At 48.0% G+C, this 21,523-nt stretch overlaps 1 protein-coding gene across 2 annotated transcripts in view; it reads left to right on the forward strand.

Moving 5' to 3' along the window:
- Nucleotides 1-2,024: 2,024 nt before the first annotated feature.
- Nucleotides 2,025-21,523, forward strand: part of MLX (MAX dimerization protein MLX) — a 41,747-nt gene continuing 22,248 nt past the window's right edge. The window contains exons 1-4 of one of the 2 annotated variants that reach the window (XM_063960024.1): nt 2,025-2,168; nt 5,676-5,709; nt 6,307-6,390; nt 20,092-20,198. In XM_063960024.1, the coding sequence (XP_063816094.1) occupies nt 2,121-2,168; nt 5,676-5,709; nt 6,307-6,390; nt 20,092-20,198 (273 nt within the window). In that variant the 5' untranslated portion in view covers nt 2,025-2,120. The other variant, XM_063960026.1, reaches the window with a different exon arrangement.

Here is a 21,523-nt window from a genome sequence, read left to right on the forward strand (position 1 = left end):
CGTAACAACTAGTATGACACTATGACGACGGTATAAAGAAAGAAAAAAAAATACCACGGTTAGGTGGTATATATTGTAATACAATTATGGATGGACGGACTGCCTGCCGAGTTCCGACTGCCGACACAGAGGTAGCCACAGCCGTGAACTACCGCACTGTACTGTGTCTGCTGCTAATATAGACTGGTTGATAAAGAGATAGTATACAATACATACAACAATATACTACTATACTGGTGGTCAGGCACTGGTCACCACTAGTCACACTGGCAGTGGCACTCCTGCAGCAAAAGTGTGCACTGTTTAATTTTAAATTAATATAATATTATGTACTCCTGGGGGCTCCTGCTATAACAACCTGCAGTGCTCCCCAGTCTCCCCCACAATTATTATAAGCTTTGCCTTTTATACATTGATGTGCAGCACACTGGGCTGAGCTGAGTGCACACAGACTGAGTCACACTGTGTGACTGGCTGCTGCTGTGTATCGTTTTTTTTCAGGCAGAGAACGGATATAGCAGAGAACGGATATATTATATTAAAATAAATAAAAGTTAACTAACAACAACTGCACTGGTCACTGTGGTAAACTCTGTCTGACTCTGCACAATCTCTCTCTCTCTTCTAATCTAATTTCTAATGGAGAGGACGCCAGCCACGTCCTCTCCCTATCAATCTCAATGCACGTGTGAAAATGGCGGCGACGCGCGGCTCCTTATATAGAATCCGAGTCTCGCGAGAATCCGACAGCGTCATGATGACGTTCGGGCGCGCTCGGGTTAACCGAGCAAGGCGGGAGGATCCGAGTCTGCTCGGACCCGTGAAAAAAACATGAAGTTCGTGCGGGTTCGGTTTCAGAGAAACCGAACCCGCTCATCTCTACCTAAGACTCCAGTGATTAGGCCACGCCCCCCTGAAAAGTACCTGGGTCTAGCTAGGCTCTCTATTGCCCTGCCCGCCTGCCTAATTTTTTTAATTTTAAAAGCATGTCCTACCCGATTACACTCCATTCAAGATGGCATATGGTAAGGTACCATGGAAATATTTTCAGTTACCGGTACATTTTGGGGTGCGCATACCAACACAAGCATCCAAGTGCTGCCCTCAAACATGTGCCGCACGTGCCTAATGGGAAATTCACCATTGTCTATAATGGTTGCTGGGTGTGCAGTGCACATGGGCACCTGTGTCCAAAAGGGGCCGACACTGTACAACCCTGCACCCATGTTTAATACTAACCTCTCTAGAGTCCAGCGTCGGTGTTGCAATAGCAGCACAAATCACCGGGAAGCACCCATGTTTAATACTAACCTCTCTAGAGTCCAGCTTCGGTGTTGCAATAGCAGCACAAATCACCGGGAATATGGCATGGCGGCCATTTCCCTGGAGATTTGCGGATGCGTAGTAGAGTTAATACTGGGAACATGGCATGGCACCACGTTCCTGGAGACCTGTGCATGCGCAGTAGACAATGCTAGTCTACTGCACCGCAGAGTGGAGGGGTCACAGAGTCTGCACATGAGCCCCATCCTCTCTTAAATTGCTCATGCGCTGTCGTCTATAGCAACCACTCATCAAACTGAATATTCTAATAAAGCTTAGCATAAACTGAAAGCAAACCTTTATTTGCTGCTATGGGAAATAACAAGTTTTTGCTTTGAAAGTTTGCCCAGTTGTCACAAAGTAACCTCGGTAACACACGTTTATCTCACTCGATGTACTAAGCCTGAAAAGTGATAAATATCACTGTGATAAAGCACCAGCCAATCGGCTCCTAACTGCCATGTCACAGGCTGTGTTTGAAAAATGACAGTTAGGAGCCGATTGGCTGGTGCTTTATCACAGTGATATTTATCACTTTTTAGGCTTAGTACATCTGGCCCTCTGTGTTATATTAATACATTATAAAATGTGTCTCCTGTTACCCACCCATAGACACGCCGCGCGGCACTTCAAAAACACAGGGACCATTCTCATGACTTTTAAATTACACATCCCAATATTAAATGTAATGTTTTGCAGTGGGCCAGGCCTGTGCTGCTCCCCCGGCCTCTCCTGTACTCCCCGCCCAGCAGAGGGCGGTCACTCCGAGGCCTTGTTGTCAGTCGCTGCACTGCAGGATGTCGGAGGCAGCGGGCGCCGCTTCTCCCGAGGATCCATGGAGCAAAGTAAGGAGGGCGGCGTAGGACAGAGCGGGGATGTTAGATCTGCGAGGCCCTGGGAGAGGTACGAGGAGAGGCCTGGGCTGGGGGATAGCGGGGAGTAGGCGTGGGAGTTCAGTGTTTATGTGCAATACTGCCCACAGCTCCGCCGTGTTTCCTTCTCTGCTCATCACCCGTTTTCTGTTAATAGTCCCACAGTGCCAGATATGCCCCCACAGTGCCAGATATGCCCTCACAGTGCCATGTGCCCACAGTGCCATATATGCCCCCACAGTGCCAGATATGCCCCCACAGTGCCAGATACAGATGTGCCATGTGCCCACAGTGCCAGATATGCCCCCACAGTGCCAGATATGCCCCCACAGTGCCAGATACAGATGTGCCATGTGCCCACAGTGCCAGATATGCCCCCACAGCGCCAGATTACAGATATGCCCCCACAGTGCCATGTGCCCACAGTGCCAGATATGCCCCCACAGTGCCAGATATGCCCCCACAGTGCCATGTGCCCACAGTGCCAGATATGCACCCACAGTGCCAGATATGCCCCCACAGTGCCAGATACAGATATGCCCCCACAGTGCCAGATATGCCCCTACAGCGCCAGATTACAGATATGTCCCCACAGTGCCAGATATGTCCCCACAGTGCCAGATATGCCCCCACAGTGCCATGTGCCCGCAGAGCCAGATATGCCCCCAGTGCCACATATGACCCCACAGTGCCAGATATGCCCCACATTGCCAGATATGCCCCCACTGAGCCATGTGCCCACAATGCCAGATATGCCCCCATAGTAGAGCTCACCGGAGTGGAGAGCGCAGCGCGCGCTTCTCCTGTCTGCCGCCCTGCTTTTCAGTCTGATCTCCGGCGGTGACGGCAGTGTGTATATCTCAAATCAGGCGCCGGTCCGCGAGCTCTCATTGGCTAACGAACCGGCACCTGATTTGAGCTATACACTCGGCCGTTACTGCCGCAGACCAGACTGAGGAGGCAGAGCGGCAGGCAGGAGAGGCGCGGCTCCGGGTGGCTGGGCGGCGGATCGCGATCGACTGTTTGGCCACCCCTGGTGTAAGGCTTCATATAATTGGCACTCACTATGCAGTCGCACTTGGCCATTTTTGCAGCCACTTCAGTCAGGCGGATTGACTATATACCCAGGTCTGTGCGCTACTGTGCTGCTCACTGTCCATGAAAGGGGTGCCTAGACTGATTAGGCTTTCTGAGACAAAGAACTGACACTTCTTCCCAAGTCTCAATTCAGTGTCAGCACCAGCTGCAGAACCTGGTCCGCATCTCAGATAATGTAATGGAAGAGAAAAATTGCTTCCAGGACTCTTCTGTGTAGTCTAAAATCCTGGTAAGAAGGACAATAATGGAAACGTTGCAATGCTAGTCTGAGACCGCAACATTTTAGTAAAATTGCAGATTATACTTTTCATTTTCTGGTTGCTTCTATACAAGTTCAAGAGGCTTATATATTAATAATCACGGCTGTAACCTGATTATTGGCATTACACCAGGAATAATAATTTTTAACATGATTAAACTGGCTATCAAAAATGTACTGAATATAGGGACTGCACTTTTGAAAAAAACCCAGTATCTGACACTGCATGCTCACAGTTTTAGTTTACAGAAGGCTGTGGGAGACGGATCATAATATCCCTCTCCACATGCATAAAGTGGCTACCCCTTTGGGTCCAAGCTCTGAAAAACTATGGTGGTCATTCCGAGTTGTTCGCTCGGTAATTTTCTTCGCATCGCAGCGATTTTCCGCTAATTGCGCATGCGCAATGTTCGCACTGCAACTGCGCCAAGTAAATTTGCTATGCAGTTAGGAATTTTACTCACGGCATTACGAGGTTTTTTCTTTGTTCTGGTGATCGTAATGTGATTGACAGGAAGTGGGTGTTTCTGGGCGGAAACTGGCCGTTTTATGGGTGTGTGTGAAAAAACGCTGCCGTTTCTGGGAAAAACGCGGGAGTGTCTGAAGAAACGGAGGAGTGTCTTGGCGAACGCTGGGAGTGTTTGTGACGTCAAACCAGGAACGAAACTGACTGAACTGATCGCAGTTGCCGAGTAAGTCTGTAGCTACTCAGAAACTGCTAAGAAGTGTCTATTCGCAATTCTGCTAATCTTTCGTTCCCAATTTTACTATGCTAAGATTCACTCCCAGTAGGCGGCGGCTTAGCGTGTGCAAAGCTGCTAAAAGCAGCTTGCGAGCGAACAACTCGGAATGAGGGCCTATGTGTTTTGGAGATTGGTACTTAGAGGCCAGGCTGCATTCCCCATTGAGAATACGGCACTTAGGGGCCAGGCTGCATTCCCCTTTGAGAATACGGCACTTTGGGGCCAGGCTGCTTTCCCCATTGAGAATACGGCACTTTGGGGCCAGGCTGCTTTCCCCGTTGAGAATACGGCACTTAGGGGCCAGGCTGCTTTCCCCGTTGAGAATACGGCACTTAAGGGCGAGGCTGCTTTCCCCATTGAGAATACGGCACTTAGGGGCCAGGCTGCTTTCCCCTTTGAGAATACGGCACTTAGGGGCCAGGCTGCTTTCCCCTTTGAGAATACTGCACTTAGGGGCCAGGCTGCATTCCCCTTTGAGAATACGGCACTTAGGGGCCAAGCTGCATTCCCCTTTGAGAATACGGCACTTAGGGGCCAGGCTGCATTCCTCTTTGAGAATACGGCACTTAGGGGCCAGGCTGCATTCCCCATTGAGAATACGGCACTTAGGGGCCAGGCTGCATTCCCCATTGAGAATACGGCACTTAGGGGCCAGGCTGCTTTCCCCATTGAGAATACGGCACTTAGGGGCCAGGCTGCTTTCCCCATTGAGAATACGGCACTTAGGGGTCTTTTTCCATGTCGACCTTGTTCATGTCGACCTAATGACTGTGTCGACCTATTCCAGGCATCGACCTAGTCACTGTCGACCAATAGTGGTCGACCTAATGACTGTTGACCTAAGTGTGGTTGACCTAATGACCCATACCCCCATTGAGAATACTGAGGATGGGATCAGTACGTGATCCCGGCGGTCAGGAGACCGACGCCGGGGTCCCGGCGGTGATCGCAGCATGTCCCCTCGCAGGCTCGCTGTGCTTGCCACGCTTCAGCCCGGTGGCAACACAGGTTTCTATTCCCCTCCGGGTGGTGGTGTGGACCACCACCCAAGAGGGGTAACCAGCCGGTGGTCAGGGGTCCGACCGCCGGTATTTCAGCTTGTGTTGGGATTCCGGCATCGGTATCCTGACTGCCGGGATCCCGACAGGCGGTCAATTGACTGCCTCCCATGAGGACTACAGTGTAATGTGCTTAATAGTATTCCATTAAATTCTATAAGCAATTGTACATTAAAACATCTTGCAGGTAATTTTCAGCCAGTGTTAAAGAATGCATGGGAGGTCTAATTATTTCTTTAAGATAACTAAAAAAAAAGACATGTCAAGGCTTTTTTTTGTTTGTTGTAAATAATCGCCTCATGTTAATATCTTAATTTTTCAGTCTGACACATCATTCAGTGATAATGTAGATGCAGGTAAGAATGTGTTCTTTATTACTGTACATTTACATCAGTATGATATGCTGGCGGTCAGGAAACCCACGCCGGGATCCCGACAGCCAGAATACCGGTGGCGAGCGCAGTGTGTCCCCTCACGGGCTCGCTGCACTCGCCGCGCTTCGGCCCCGGATTATATTCCCCCTAGGGTAGTGGTGAGGACCACCACCGAGTGGGGATTTAGGCCAGCGGTCGGGATTCTGACCGCCGGTATTTCACCGGGTGTCGAGATTCCGGCGTCGGCCTCCTGAAATGATTGCTTCCCATGTCAATATATTGTCACAAATTAGCAAAGAGGTAATAAGCCACAAATATGACTTTTGTGAACGTGGCACGTTTTTAATGCTTGTGATAGGACAACTTTGGAGAATTAGTGTTCATTCTAGCACACTGCACCAAATGTACATGCAGATATCACAGGTGAACATGTAGCATTTATACTATAGCATTTTGATGGAAATTATTCATAGCTATCTGAGAAAATTGCAGATAGGCACGCCACATTATTCAGTTGTACTTGGACAAGTTTAAAATGTCTTAATGTATTGTCACAAGCTAATTATTTCCTAATTTTAGGTCACATCATGGAACGAAAAGGAAGCCTAGTATCCAGAGCAAACAGCATTGGCTCTACCAGTGCCTCTTCTGTTCCTAATACAGGTATGATCCAATCAGATCTGGCCATTCTCTGTGAGTCATGATGTCATCAGATTACAGTTCAATATACTTGCATTTGGTGAAAAACTTTTTTGTTTCTCTTGTGTGGGTGGTACTCTATGGAATACAGTCAAAGGCAGATGGGCAAATCTTAATAATATTTTGCCAGCTTGGTTTCTAATGAGAAATGATGTATATGGAATCTTCCCCCAGGCTTGTCTTGCACTCATGACGTTACTGGGATTGCCAATGTCAGGACTTCAATAACTATTTGCTCTGACAGGATTGGCAACCTTCTCTCTATTATACGTCTCCTTTTGCAGTTTATTCCCATTTTATTTGGTTAGCCTTTATAGTACTGAGTAGAAGCCCAATTTGCCCCAGAACAGCCAGAATTCTTCCTGCCATGGATTCAACAAGATGTTGGAAACATTCTTTAGGGATTTTGGTCCATGGTGACATCATAGCATCATACAGTTGCTGCACATTCTTACTGGGAATCTCCTGTTCCGCCAGATTGCAAATGGGCTTTATTGGATATAGATTTGGTGAGAGCGTAGGAGATGGGAGTCCACTGAACTCATTATCCTGTTTATGAAACCAACTTGAGAGGATTTATTCTTTGGAGAAGTCACCCATGGCAAATGAGCTTCTACCTATAATTTTATAGGATGTACTTGATAAATGTTAGCTAGAACTGATTAGTTTGCCCTAATTTTTTCACTTCTGAGAAAATTTTATACATTTCCACTATGATGTGTTGTGCAGGAAGTAGCCATTGGAAAATAAGATTTTACTTACCGATAAATCTATTTCTCGTAGTCCGTAGTGGATGCTGGGGACTCCGTCAGGACCATGGGGGATTAGCGGCTCCGCAGGAGACAGGGCACAAAAATAAAGCCTTAGGATCAGGTGGTGTGCACTGGCTCCTCCCCCTATGACCCTCCTCCAAGCCTCAGTTAGGATACTGTGCCCGGACGAGCGTACACAATAAGGAAGGATTTTGAATCCCGGGTAAGACTCATACCAGCCACACCAATCACACCGTACAACTTGTGATCTGAACCCAGTTAACAGTATGACAACGTAGGAGCCTCTGAACAGACGGCTCACAACAAGAACAACCCGATTTTTTTTGTAACAATAACTATGTACAAGTATTGCAGACAATCCGCACTTGGGATGGGCGCCCAGCATCCACTACGGACTACGAGAAATAGATTTATCGGTAAGTAAAATCTTATTTTCTCTAACGTCCTAGTGGATGCTGGGGACTCCGTCAGGACCATGGGGATTATACCAAAGCTCCCAAACGGGCGGGAGAGTGCGGATGACTCTGCAGCACCGAATGAGAGAACTCCAGGTCCTCTTTAGCCAGGGTATCAAATTTGTAGAATTTTACAAACGTGTTCTCCCCCGACCACGTAGCTGCTCGGCAGAGTTGTAATGCCGAGACCCCTCGGGCAGCCGCCCAGGATGAGCCCACCTTCCTTGTGGAATGGGCCTTGACAGATTTAGGCTGTGGCAGGCCTGCCACAGAATGTGCAAGTTGAATTGTGCTACAAATCCAACGAGCAATCGTCTGCTTAGAAGCAGGAGCACCCAGCTTGTTGGGTGCATACAGTATAAACAGCGAGTCAGATTTTCTGACTCCAGCCGTCCTTGAAATATATATTTTCAATGCCCTGACAACGTCCAGCAACTTGGAATCCTCCAAATCGCTAGTAGCCGCAGGCACCACAATAGGCTGGTTCAGGTGAAACGCTGACACCACCTTAGGCAGAAAATGAGGACGCGTCCGCAGTTCTGCCCTGTCCGAATGGAAAATCAGATATGGGCTTTTATACGATAAAGCCGCCAATTCTGACACTCTCCTGGCTGAAGCCAGGGCCAGTAGCATGGTTACTTTCCATGTAAGATATTTCAAATCCGCCGATTTGAGTGGCTCAAACCAATGGGATTTTTGAAAATCCAAAACTACATTAAGGTCCCACGGAGCCACTGGGGGCACAACCGGGGGCTGTATATGTAGTACTCCTTTTACAAAAGTCTGGACTTCAGGAACTGAAGCCAATTCTTTCTGGAAGAAAATCGACAGGGCCGAAATTTGAACCTTAATGGACGCCAACTTGAGACCCATAGACAATCCTGTTTGCAGGAAATGTAGGAATCGACCCAATTGAAATTCCTCCGTGGGGGCCTTCCTGGCCTCACACCACGCAACATATTTTCTCCAAATGCGGTGATAATGTTGTGCAGTCACCTCCTTCCTGGCTTTAACCAGTGTAGGAATGACCTCTTCTGGAATGCCTTTTTCCCTTAGAATTCGGCGTTCAACCGCCACGCCGTCAAACGCAGCCGCGGTAAGTCTTGGAATAGACACGGTCCCTGCTGAATCAGGTCCCGTCTTAGAGGTAGAGGCCACGGATTTTCCGTGAGCATCTCCTGAAGTTCCGGGTACCAAGTTCTTCTTGGCCAATCCGGAGCCACGAGTATCGTTCTTACTCCCCTTTGCCGTATAATTCTCAGTACTTTGGGTATGAGAGGCAGAGGAGGAAACACATACACTGACTGGAAACACCCACGGTGTTACCAGAGCGTCCACAGCTATTGCCTGAGGGTCTCTTGACCTGGCGCAATACCTGTCCAGTTTTTTTGTTGAGGCGAGACGCCATCATATCCACCTTTGGTTTTTCCCAACGGTTCACAATCATGTGGAAGACTTCTGGATGAAGTCCCCACTCTCCCGGGTGTAGATCGTGTCTGCTGAGGAAGTCTGCTTCCCAGTTGTCCACTCCCGGAATGAACACTGCTGACAGTGCTATCACATGATCTTCCGCCCAGCGAAGAATCCTTGCAGCTTCTGCCATTGCTCTCCTGCTTCTTGTGCCGCCCTGTCTGTTTACGTGGGCGACTGCCGTGATGTTGTCCGACTGGATCAACACCGGCTGACCCTGAAGCAGGGGTTTTGCCAGGCTTAGAGCATTGTAAATCGCTCTTAGCTCCAGTATATTTATGTGAAGAGACATCTCCAGGCTTGACCATACTCCCTGGAAGTTTCTTCCCTGTGTGACCGTTCCCCAGCCTCTCAGACTGGCATCCGTGGTCACCAGGACCCAGTCCTGTATGCCGAATCTGCGGCCTTCTAACAGATGAGCACTCTGCAACCACCACAGAAGAGACACCCTTGTCCGTGGCGATAAGGTTATCTGCTGATGCATCTGCAGATGCGATCCGGACCATTTGTCCAGCAGATCCCACTGAAAAGTTCGTGCGTGGAATCTGCCGAATGGGATTGCTTCGTAAGAAGCCACCATCTTTCCCAGGACTCTTGTGCATTGATGCACAGACACTTTTCCTGGTTTTAGGAGGTTCCTGACAAGTTCGGATAACTCCTTGGCTTTCTCCTCCGGAAGAAACACCTTTTTCTGAACCGTGTTCAGAATCATTCCCAGGAACAGCAGATGTGTTGTCGGGGTCAACTGAGATTTTGGAAAATTCAGAATCCACCCGTGTTGTTGCAGCACTACTTGGGTTAGTGCTACTCCATCCTCCAGCTGTTCTCTGGACCTTGCCCTTATCAGGAGATCGTCCAAGTAAGGGATAATTAATACGCCTCTTCTTCGCAGAAGAATCATCATTTCGGCCATTACCTTGGTAAAGACCCGAGGTGCCGTGGACAATCCAAACGGCAGCGTCTGAAACTGATAATGACAGTTTTGCACCACGAACCTGAGGTACCCTTGATGTGAAGGGCAAATTGGGACATGCAGGTAAGCATCTTTTATGTCCAGGGACACCATAAAGTCCCCTTCTTCCAGATTCGCTATCACTGCTCTGAGTGATTCCATCTTGAACTTGAATTTTTGTATGTACAGGTTCAAAGATTTCAGATTTAGAATAGGTCTCACCGAGCCGTCCGGCTTCGGTACCACAAATAGCGTGGAGTAATACCCCTTTTCCTGTTGTAGGAGGGGTACCTTGACTATCACCTGCTGAGAAAACAGCTTGTGAATGGCTTCCAATACCGTCGCCCTGTCTGAGGGAGACGTTGACAAAGCAGACTTTAGGAACCGGCGAGGGGGAGACTTCTCGAATTCCAACCTGTAACCCTGAGATACTACCTGCAGGATCCAGGGGTCCACCTGTGAGCAAGCCCACTGCGCGCTGAAATTCTTGAGTCGACCCCCCACCGTTCCTGAGTCCGCTTGTAAAGCCCCAGCGTCATGCTGAGGGCTTTGCAGAACCCGCGGAGGGCTTCTGTTCCTGGGAAGGAGCTGCTTGCTGCCCTCTCTTACCCTTTCCTCTGCCTCGGGGCAGATATGACTGTCCTTTTGCCCGCTTCTTATAGGACCGAAAGGACTGCGGCTGAAAAGACGGTGTCTTTTTCTGTTGGGAGGGGGTCTGAGGTAAAAAGGTGGATTTCCCGGCAGTTGCCGTGGCCACCAAATCCGATAGACCGACGCCAAATAATTCCTCCCCTTTATACGGCAATACTTCCATATGCCGTTTGGAATCCGCATCACCTGACCACTGTCGCGTCCATAAACTTCTTCTGGCAGATATGGACATCGCACTTACTCTCGATGCCAGAGTGCAAATATCCCTCTGAGCATCTCGCATATAAAGAAAAGCATCCTTTAATTGCTCTAAAGTCTGTAAAATACTGTCCCTATCCAGGGTATCAATATTTTCAGTCAGGGAATCCGACCAGACCACCCCAGCACTGCACATCCAGGCTGAGGCGATGGCTGGTCGCAGTATAACACCAGTATGTGTGTATATACTTTTTAGGGTAGTTTCCAGCCTCCTATCAGCTGGATCCTTGAGGGCGGCCGTATCAGGAGACGGTAACGCCACTTGTTTTGATAAGCGTGTGAGCGCCTTATCCACCTTAGGGGGTGTTTCCCAGCGCGCCCTAACCTCTGGCGGGAAAGGGTATAATGCCAATAACTTTTTTTAAATTAGCCCTTTTCTATCTGGGTTAACCCACGCTTCATCACATACATCATTCAATTCCTCTGATTCAGGAAAAACTACAGGTAGTTTTTTCACCCCCCACATAATACCCCTTTTTGTGGTACTTGTAGTATCAGAGATATGCAAAGCCTCCTTCATTGCCGTGATCATATAACGTGTGGCCCTACTGGAAAATACGTTTGTTTCTTCACCGTCGACACTAGATTCAGTGTCCGTGTCTGGGTCTGTGTCGACCGACTGAGGTAAAGGGCGTTTTACAGCCCCTGACGGTGTCTGAGACGCCTGGGCAGGTACTAACTGGTTTTCCGGCCGTCTCATGTCGTCAACTGATTTTTGTAATGTGCTGACATTATCACGTAATTCCATAAACAAAGCCATCCATTCCGGTGTCGACTCCCTGGGGGGTGACATCACCATTACCGGCAATTGCTCTGCCTCCACACCAACATCGTCCTCATACATGTCGACACACACGTACCGACACAGCAGACACACAGGGAATGCTCTATTGAAGACAGGACCCCACTAGCCCTTTGGGGAGACAGAGGGAGAGTTTGCCAGCACACACCCAAGCGCTATAATATATATGGGAACAACCCTATATAAGTGTTGTATCCTTATAGCAGCTTAAATATAGTAATATCGCCAAAAAAAGTGCCCCCCCTCTCTGTTTTACCCTGTTTCTGTAGTGCAGTGCAGGGGAGAGTCCTGGGAGCCTTCCTCACAGCGGAGCTGAGCAGGAAAATGGCGCTGTGTGCTGAGGAGAATAAGCCCCGCCCCCTATTTCGGCGGGCTCTTCTCCGGAGTTTGTGAGATCTGGCAGGGGTTAAATACATCCATATAGCCTCAAGGGCTATATGTGATGTATTTTTTAGCCATAAAAAGGTATTATACATTGCTGCCCAGGGCGCCCCCCCAGCGCCCTGCACCCTCCGTGACCGCTGTGTGAAGTGTGCTGACAACAATGGCGCACAGCTGCAGTGCTGTGCGTTACCTCAGGAAGACTGAAAAGTCTTCTGCCGCCTGCTTCTGGACCTCTTCCATCTTCGGCATCTGCAAGGGGGGTCGGCGGCGCGGCTCCGGGACCGGACTCCATGGCTGGGCCTGTGTTCGATCCCTCTGGAGCTAATGGTGTCCAGTAGCCTAAGAAGCCAATCCATCCTGCACGCAGGTGAGTTGACTTCTCTCCCCTAAGTCCCTCGATGCAGTGAGCCTGTTGCCAGCAGGACTCACTGAAAATAAAAAACCTAAAAACTTTTTCTAAGCAGCTCTTTAGGAGAGCCACCTAGATTGCACCCTGCTCGGACGGGCACAAAAACCTAACTGAGGCTTGGAGGAGGGTCATAGGGGGAGGAGCCAGTGCACGCCACCTGATCCTAAGGCTTTATTTTTGTGCCCTGTCTCCTGCGGAGCCGCTAATCCCCCATGGTCCTGACGGAGTCCCCAGCATCCACTAGGACGTTAGAGAAAATGGGTAGACTTTGGCCATAAACAGTACTCTGGTATTGTTGTTGATCAGTATCAATACTCGGGCTGTAGCATTTAAGCAATGCTCAATTGGTATTAGGGGGTCTGTTAAGTTAACACAAGGCAAGAGTGATTGGATCCCACCATCTGCAGGTCATAGCGCAAATCCAGGTGTGTCATACTGGTGACGTTTTTCCAGCATTCGATTTTCTAGTTTTTGTGAGCTTGTGGCCAAGGTAGATTTACTTTCCATATTTTAGCTGACGGGAGTGGAATGTGATTTGTTCGTCTGTCACTGTTACCCATCCACTTCAATGTTTGCTGCACTTTGCATTCAGAGTATCTGCATATCAGTGTTGCAGCACATATTTCTCTATCGTCCTAAGTGGATGCTGGGGTTCCTGAAAGGACCATGGGGAATAGCGGCTCCGCAGGAGACAGGGCACAAAAAAGTAAAGCTTTTACCAGATCAGGTGGTGTGCACTGGCTCCTCCCCCTATGACCCTCCTCCAGACTCCTGTTAGATTTTGTGCCCGAACGAGAAGGGTGCAATCTAGGTGGCTCTCCTAAAGAGCTGCTTAGAGAAAGTTTAGCTTAGGTTTTTTACTTTACAGTGAGTCCTGCTGGCAACAGGATCACTGCAACGAGGGACTTAGGGGAGAAGTAGTGAACTCACCTGCGTGCAGAGTGGATTTGCTGCTTGGCTACTGGACACTAGCTCCAGAGGGACGATCACAGGTACAGCCTGGATGGTCACCGGAGCCGCGCCGCCGGCCCCCTTGCAGACGCTGAAGAGAGAAGAGGTCCAAAATCGGCGGCTGAAGACTCCTGAGTCTTCATAAAGGTAGCGCACAGCACTGCAGCTGTGCGCCATTTTCCTCTCAGCACACTTCACACAACAGTCACTGAGGGTGCAGAGCGCTGGGGGGGGCGCTCTGAGAGGCAAATAAAAACCTTATTAGAGGCAAAAAATACCTCACATATAGCCCACAGAGGCTATATGGAGATATTTAACCCCTGCCTAACTTCAAAAATAGCGGGAGACGAGCCCGCCGAAAAAGGGGCGGGGCCTATCTCCTCAGCACACAGCGCCATTTTCTCTCACAGAAAAGCTGGAGAGAAGGCTCCCAGGCTCTCCCCTGCACTGCACTACAGAAACAGGGTTAAAACAGAGAGGGGGGGCACTGATTTTGGCGATATTGTATATATATAAAAGATGCTATAAGGGAGAAACACTTATATAAGGTTGTCCCTATATAATTATAGCGTTTTTGGTGTGTGCTGGCAGACTCTCCCTCTGTCTCCCCAAAGGGCTAGTGGGTCCTGTCCTCTGTCAGAGCATTCCCGGTGTGTGTGCTGTGTGTCGGTACGTGTGTGTCGACATGTATGAGGACGATGTTGGTGAGGAGGCGGAGAAATTGCCTGTAATGGTGATGTCACTCTCTAGGGAGTCGACACCGGAATGGATGGCTTATTTAGAGAATTACGTGAGAATGTCAACACGCTGCAAGGTCGGTTGACGACATGAGACGGCCGACAATCTATTAGGACCGGTCCAGGCGTCTCAGAAACACCGTCAGGGGTTTTTAAAAAAACGCCCATTTACCTCAGTCGGTCGACACAGACACAGACACGGACACTGAATACAGTGTCGACGGTGAATAAACAAACGTATTTCTCATTAGGGCCACACGTTAAGGGCAATGAAGGAGGTGTTACGTGTTTCTGATACTACAAGTACCACAAGAAAGGGTATTATGTGGGAGTGAAAAAACTACCTGTAGTTTTTCCTGAATCAGATAAAATAAAATGAAGTGTGTGATGATGCGTAGGGTTACCCCGATAGCAAATATTGGCGTTATACCCTTTCCCGCCAGAAATTAGGGTACGTTGGGAAACACCCCTTAGGGTGATAAGGCGCTCACACGCTTATCAAGTGGCGTTACCGTCTCCAGATACGGCCGCCCTCAAGGAGCCAGCTGATAGGAAGCTGGAAAAATATCCTAAAAAGTATATACACACATACGGTGGTTATACTGCGACCAGCGATCGCCATCAGCCTGGAGATGCAGTGCTGGGTTGGCTTGGTCGGATTCCCTGACTAAAAATATTTTATTCATGTACAGCATTTAATAGGATGCATTCTATATATATGTATGTGAGATGCACAGAGGGATATTTGCTCTCTGGCATCAAGATAAGTGCGTTGTCCATATCTCCCAGAAGATGTCAGGGACACGACAGTGGTCAGGTGATACAGATCCCATACGGCAGATGGAAGTATTGCTGTATAAAGGGAAGGAGTTATTTGGGGGTCGGTCCATCGGACCTGGGGACCACAGCAACAGCTGGGAAATCCAACCTTTTTTACCCCAAGTTACATCTCAGCTAAAAAAGACACCGTCTTTTCAGCCTCAATCTTTCCTTTCCCATGAGGGCATGCAGGCAAAAGGCCAGTCATATCTGCCCAGACATAGAGGTAAGGGAAGTAGACTGCAGCAGGCAGCCCTTTCCCAGGAAAAGAAGCCCTCCACCGCGTCTGCCAAGTCCTCAGCATGACGCTGGGGCCGTGCAAGCGGACTCAAGGTGGGGGGGTAGTCTCAAGAGTCTCAGGGCGCAGTGGGATCACTCGCAAGTTGACCCCTAGATCGTACGAGTATTATCCCAGGGGTAAAGATTGGAGAGTCGAGACATCTTCTCCTCGCAGGTTCCTGAAGTCTGCTTTACCAACGGCTCCCTCCGACAGGGAGGCAGCATTGGAAACAATTCACAAGCTGTATATCCAGCAGGTGATAATCAAAGTACCCATCCTACGACAAGGAAAAGGGTATTATTTTTCCACACTATATTGTGGTACTGAAGCCAGACGGCTTGGTGACACATAGTCTAAATCTAAAATGTTTTGAACACTTACATAAAAGGTTCAAATCGAGATAAAGTCACTCGGAGCAGTGATAGCGAACCGGAAAAAAGGGGACTATATGGTGTCCCTGGACATCAAGGATTACCTCCATGTCCAAATTTTGTCCTTCTCATCAAGGGTACCTCTGGTTCGTGGTACAGAACTGTCAATATCAGTTTCAGACGATGCCGTTTGAATTATCCACGGCACCCCGGGCCTTTTTACCAAGGTAATGGCCGAAAAGATGTTTCTTCAAAGAAAAAAGGCATCTAAATTATCCCTTACTTGCACGACCTAAAAAGGGCAAGTTCCAGAGAACAGTTGGAGGTCGGAAGAGCACTATCTAAAGTAGTTCTTCGACGGCACGACTGGATTCTAAATATTCCAAGAATCGCAGCTGTTTTCCGACGATACGTCTGCTGTTCCTAGGGATGATTCTGGACACGGTTCAGAAAAAGATTTTTCTTCCCGAGGAAAAAGCCAAGGAGTTATCCGACCTGTCAGGAACCTCCTAAAACCAGGAAAGGTGTCTGTACATCAATGCACAAGAGTCCTGGGAAAAATGGTGGCTTTTTACGAAGCAATTCCATTCGGCAGATTCCATGCAAGAATTTTCCAAAGGGATCTGTTGGACAAATGGTCAGGGTCGCATCCTCAGATGCACCTGCGAATAACCCTGTCGCCAAGGACAAGGGTATATCTTCTGTGGTGGTTGCAAAAGGCTCATCTATTGGAGGGCCGCAGATTCGGCATACAGGATTTGATCCTGGTGACCACGGACGCCAGCCTGAGAGGTTGGGGAGCAGTCACACAAGGAAGAAACTTCCAGGGGGTATGGACGAACCTGGAAAAGTCTCTTCACATAAACATTCTGGTACTAAGAGCAATCTAAAATGCTCTAAGCCAGGCGGAACCACTCCTGCAAGGAAAACCGGTGTTGATTCAGTCGGACAACATCACGGCGGTCGCCCATGTAAACAGACAGGGCGGCACAAGAAGCAGGAGTGCAATGGCAGAAGCTACCAAGATTCTTCGCTGGGCGGAGAATCACGTAATAGCACTGTCAGCAGTGTTCTTCCCGGGCGTGGACAACTGGGAAGCAGACTTCCTCAGCAGACACGATATTCACCCGGGAGAGGGGGGTCTTCATCCAGAAGTCTTCCACATGCTAGTAAACTGTTGGGAAAGACCAATGGTAGACATGATGGCGTCTCGCCTCAACAAGAAACTGGACAAGTATTGCGCCAGGTCAAGAGATCCACAGGCAATAGCTGTGGACGCACTGGTAACACCTTGGGTGTACAAATCAGTATATGTGTTTCCTCCTCTGCCTCTCATACCAAAGGTATTGAAGATTATACGGTGAGGAGGAGTAAGAACAATACTAGTGGCTCCGGATTGGCCAAGAAGGACTTGGTACCCGGAACTTCAAGAGTTGGTCACGGACGACCCGTGCCCTCTGCTTCTGAGAAGGGACCTGCTACAACAGGGTCCCTGTCTCTTTCAAGACTTACCGCGGCTGCGTTTGACGGCATGGCGGTTGAACGCCAGATCCTAAAAGGGAAAGGCATTCCAGAAGAAGTCATTCCTACCTTGATTAAGGCAAGGAAGGAAGTCACCGCGAAACATTATCACCGCATTTGGCGAAAATATGTCGCGTGGTGCGAGGATCGGAGTGTTCCGACGGAGGAATTTCAACTGGGTCGTTTCCTACATTTCCTACAATCAGGATTGTCTATGGGTCTCAAATTGAGATCTATTAAGGTTCAAATTTCGGCCCTGTCAATATTCTTCCAAAAAGAATTGGCCTCAGTTCCTGAGGTACAGACTTTTGTTAAAGGAGTACTGCATATACAGCCTCCTGTGGTGCCTCCGGTGGCACCGTGGGATCTAAATGTAGTTTTAGATTTCCTCAAATCCCATTGGATTGAACCATTGAAAAAGGTGGATTTTAAATATCTCACATGGAAAGTGACTATGTTACTGGCCCTGGCTTCCGCCAGGAGAGTATCTGAATTGGCGGCTTTATCTTATAAAAGCCCTTATCTAATCTTCCATTCGGATAGGGCAGAACTGAGGACTCGTCCGCATTTTCTCCCTAAGGTGGTATCAGCGTTTCACCTGAACCAACCTATTGTGGTGCCTGCGGCCACTGGCGACTTGGAGGACTCCAAGTTGTTGGACGTTGTCAGAGCCTTAAAAAATATACATTTCAAGGACGGCTGAAGTCAGAAAATCTGACTCGCTGTTGATACTATATGCACCCAACAAGTTGGGTGCCCCTGCTTCTAAGCAGACGATTGCTCGTTGGATTTGTAACACAATTCAACTTGCTCATTCTGTGGCAGGCCTGCCACAGCCTAAATCTGTTAAGGCCCATTCCACAAGGAAGGTGGGCTCATCTTGGGCGGCTGCCCGAGGGGTCTCGGCATTACAATTCTGCCGAGCAGCTACGTGGTCGGGGGAAAACACGTTTGTAAAATTCTACAAATTTGATACCCTGGCAAAAGAGGACTTGGAATTCTCTCATTCGGTGCTGCAGAGTCATCCGCACTCTCCCGCCCGTTTGGGAGCTTTGGTATAATCCCCATGGTCCTTTCAGGAACCCCAGCATCCACTTAGGACGATAGAGAAAATAAGAATTTACTTACCGATAATTCTATTTCTCGGAGTCCGTAGTGGATGCTGGGCGCCCATCCCAAGTGCGGATTATCTGCAATACTGTACATAGTTATTGTTAACAAATTCGGGTTATATTGTTAAGGAGCCATCTTTAAGAGGCTCTTTCTGTTATCATACTGTTAACTGGGTTTAGATCACAAGTTGTACGGTGTGATTGGTGTGGCTGGTATGAGTCTTACCCGGGATTCAAATTGCCTCCCTTATTGTGTACGCTCGTCCGGGCACAGTACCTAACTGGAGTCTGGAGGAGGGTCATAGGGGGAGGAGCCAGTGCACACCACCTGATCTGGTAAAAGCTTTACTTTTTTGTGCCCTGTCTCCTGCGGAGCCGCTATTCCCCATGGTCCTTTCAGGAACCCCAGCATCCACTACGGACTCCGAGAAATAGAATTATCGGTAAGTAAATTCTTATTTTATGTGAGTTACTGTCCGCTTTACCCATTCTACAAATACTCATCTGACCTCTCTCTGCAACAAGACTTTTCACTCACAAATCTGCTGCTCACATGGGGTCTATTCACAGAGTTGAGAAAAGCTTTGCAGAAAACAGTACTTTTCTCTTCTTAAATGCTATTCATGGAGCGGGTTACTGTGGAGAAGTTTCTGACTTCTCCGGCAGCACCCCCGCTCCGTGCCTGAATTGCATCACCATACTTTAGTATGGTGAGTGCAATTCATTAAAGGATTGAGAGCTCAGATTTCTGCTTCTCCACTGTGTTCAGATTTGCCATCTCAGGATAGTGTAATGTGAACTGCAGTGCAAAACAGTTAGGGAAGTTTAATGCTTCCCTGCTCTCGGCCCAGCACTTGCTCCGCCCCCTTGATATCCCAGCAGCCTCACCTGCCAGCGCATTCACAGAAAGGACCTGACTGCTGACTCCACGCTTAGCAGAGGACCGCAGCTGAAGACAGGATCGCATTGCCAGAACGGTAAGTGTACATGAATTGTTACTTAAATAATCTATATATTGCAACGAACTGATGCGAAATACAGTGAAAAGTAACAATTCAGTTTTCACTTAATGAATACAAGGTAGACCATGTTTCTTAGTTTTGTGCACAATTTTTTGTAAACATAGCAGGTTTTCTTAACTAAGGGTACCTGTCCAAACATTCAAGCTCTGGGCCTAACAAGCTGACCCATGCGGTTTCCTAACCTGTGATTTTTTTGCTTATTCAGTACATTTTCTGTTGCAGCACTGGCACCAGTCTTGCATTCCGAGAATGTTTTTGGTACTGGGGAAACAGGGTTGTATTATTGTAGTGTGGTCAAAGTGATATTGTCATGTGTCCCTTTTTTACTGTAGTGTTGCATTGTGATAAATATGTTGTATTGTATGTGCAGGAAGTTGTGGAAATGAGGATTTGCAGTGTGCAGATGGGGTGTTCATAGTGCTGTATGGAGGAACAGTTAATTGGAAATGATTGAGTCTAACAATTGGCTGACCATCACACTGAGCTACAGTCTCCTCACTGTATATGTCTTTCTGCCACCAGCTGTGCCTGTACTGTAACTGAGCGATGTAGTTCATGCTTTTTGCAGTTGTCTTGTTCCATAGAGAGAGGAAACATACACATAAACGTTCTTTAGGGTGACTATGGCATCTATATGTGTGTCCCCTCAACCCCCCTAGCCCGCTGCATAATCGACAATACTTGTTCCCCAACCTCAGATGACGAGGACAGCGATTATCGTCAGGAAAGCATCAAGGATGCCTTCAAAGATAGACGCAGAAGGGCACATATCCAAGCTGAGCAGAAGCGGAGGGACGCTATTAAGGTAAGCAGTTACTATGAGCATCTATAATATGCATAAGCTACTGTATGCCTTTTCCATAACTTGAACATAGCATGTGTCCAGTAATTTAATGCTTGATTAATTGTCTACTTTTTAAAAGGGTCATTACTGTTATGATCATTAAAGTGCATTATTGACAGCCTGTCATTGTTGAGGATGCGTCATGCATATAGTAGATAGAGCACTACGCAGAATGCTGTCTTTCTGTGCTCTCTGCCGGGTAAAGGAAACTAGATGCACTAGATACTGTAGAGAAAAAAAGTTTCTTAACACATATCTAGAATAATAAATGCTTTATGTAAGCCTGGGATGTAGTTGACATACAGACGTACAGGATCCCGGTGGTCAGAATATCAGCAACAGAGACCTGACAGCTGTCAGAATGCCAATGCCGGAATCCCAATACATAAGTATGCCTGGGAGGGTTAGGGTTAGGCTGCGGGGGTGGAGGGTTAGAATTAGGGTTACTTTGCTGCGGCGCACCTGTCGGGATTTGAAGCAGCCGGGATGCCAGTGTATGTATTCTGACCGCCGGCATCATAACTGGCAGTATCCCATACCCAGCCCGTAAGCTAGAATAAGCATGGCCAGTCTTCCATATAAACTGCTATGATGGCTGTATGTACGGCACAGAATCCACCTGTAGTCAGTGCTGGTGGCAGGATTTCTTTTAGTGCTGATGGAATAGTGAGGATGTTCTATAGCTGGTAATTGTACATCAGGTTACAGATTGCCAGTCTGCCATCCCAATGGCATTGTTTCTATTGTCACATTAATGTGAGGGTTTTTGTTATGTCTTATTGAAGTATTGATGTGTGATAGTGGATCAGGGTGTTTTGTAGAGCTGTATATGGCTACGCCATCGCTCCATGTGCATCTGTCACAACATCCTGTGCCCATTAGTATCTGTTTACTTTCTGCTTCTATCCACATCCATCCATGCAACAACAATACATACATATTCCCATCATTACACTAGAACAAAGCCTTAGTGTACAAACCATTTTCCCCTACACTTATGTGTCACAACAGAAAGGACCAGGTTACTTACCACTGATAAATAATGGGGATGGCCCGTTATTCTGCCTCATTACATACCTTGTCTTATGTTTGGGAACACCTGGTCTTGGATAATAAATAACTTGCATAAATATGGTAATTGGCAATTTTAGCTGTAGTTAGTCATCCTTAACAAAACCCAAGCCATTTGTAATAACCCACAAATCTTTATGTAAATATTTTCAATTATTTAAGAAACATTGGGTGTTGATATTACCAGAGTCTGTTTCCCATGTGAAGCAATCGGT

The sequence above is a fragment of the Pseudophryne corroboree genome, chromosome 3, assembly GCF_028390025.1.
Source record: "Pseudophryne corroboree isolate aPseCor3 chromosome 3, aPseCor3.hap2, whole genome shotgun sequence".
NCBI classification, from domain to species: Eukaryota; Metazoa; Chordata; class Amphibia; order Anura; family Myobatrachidae; genus Pseudophryne; species Pseudophryne corroboree.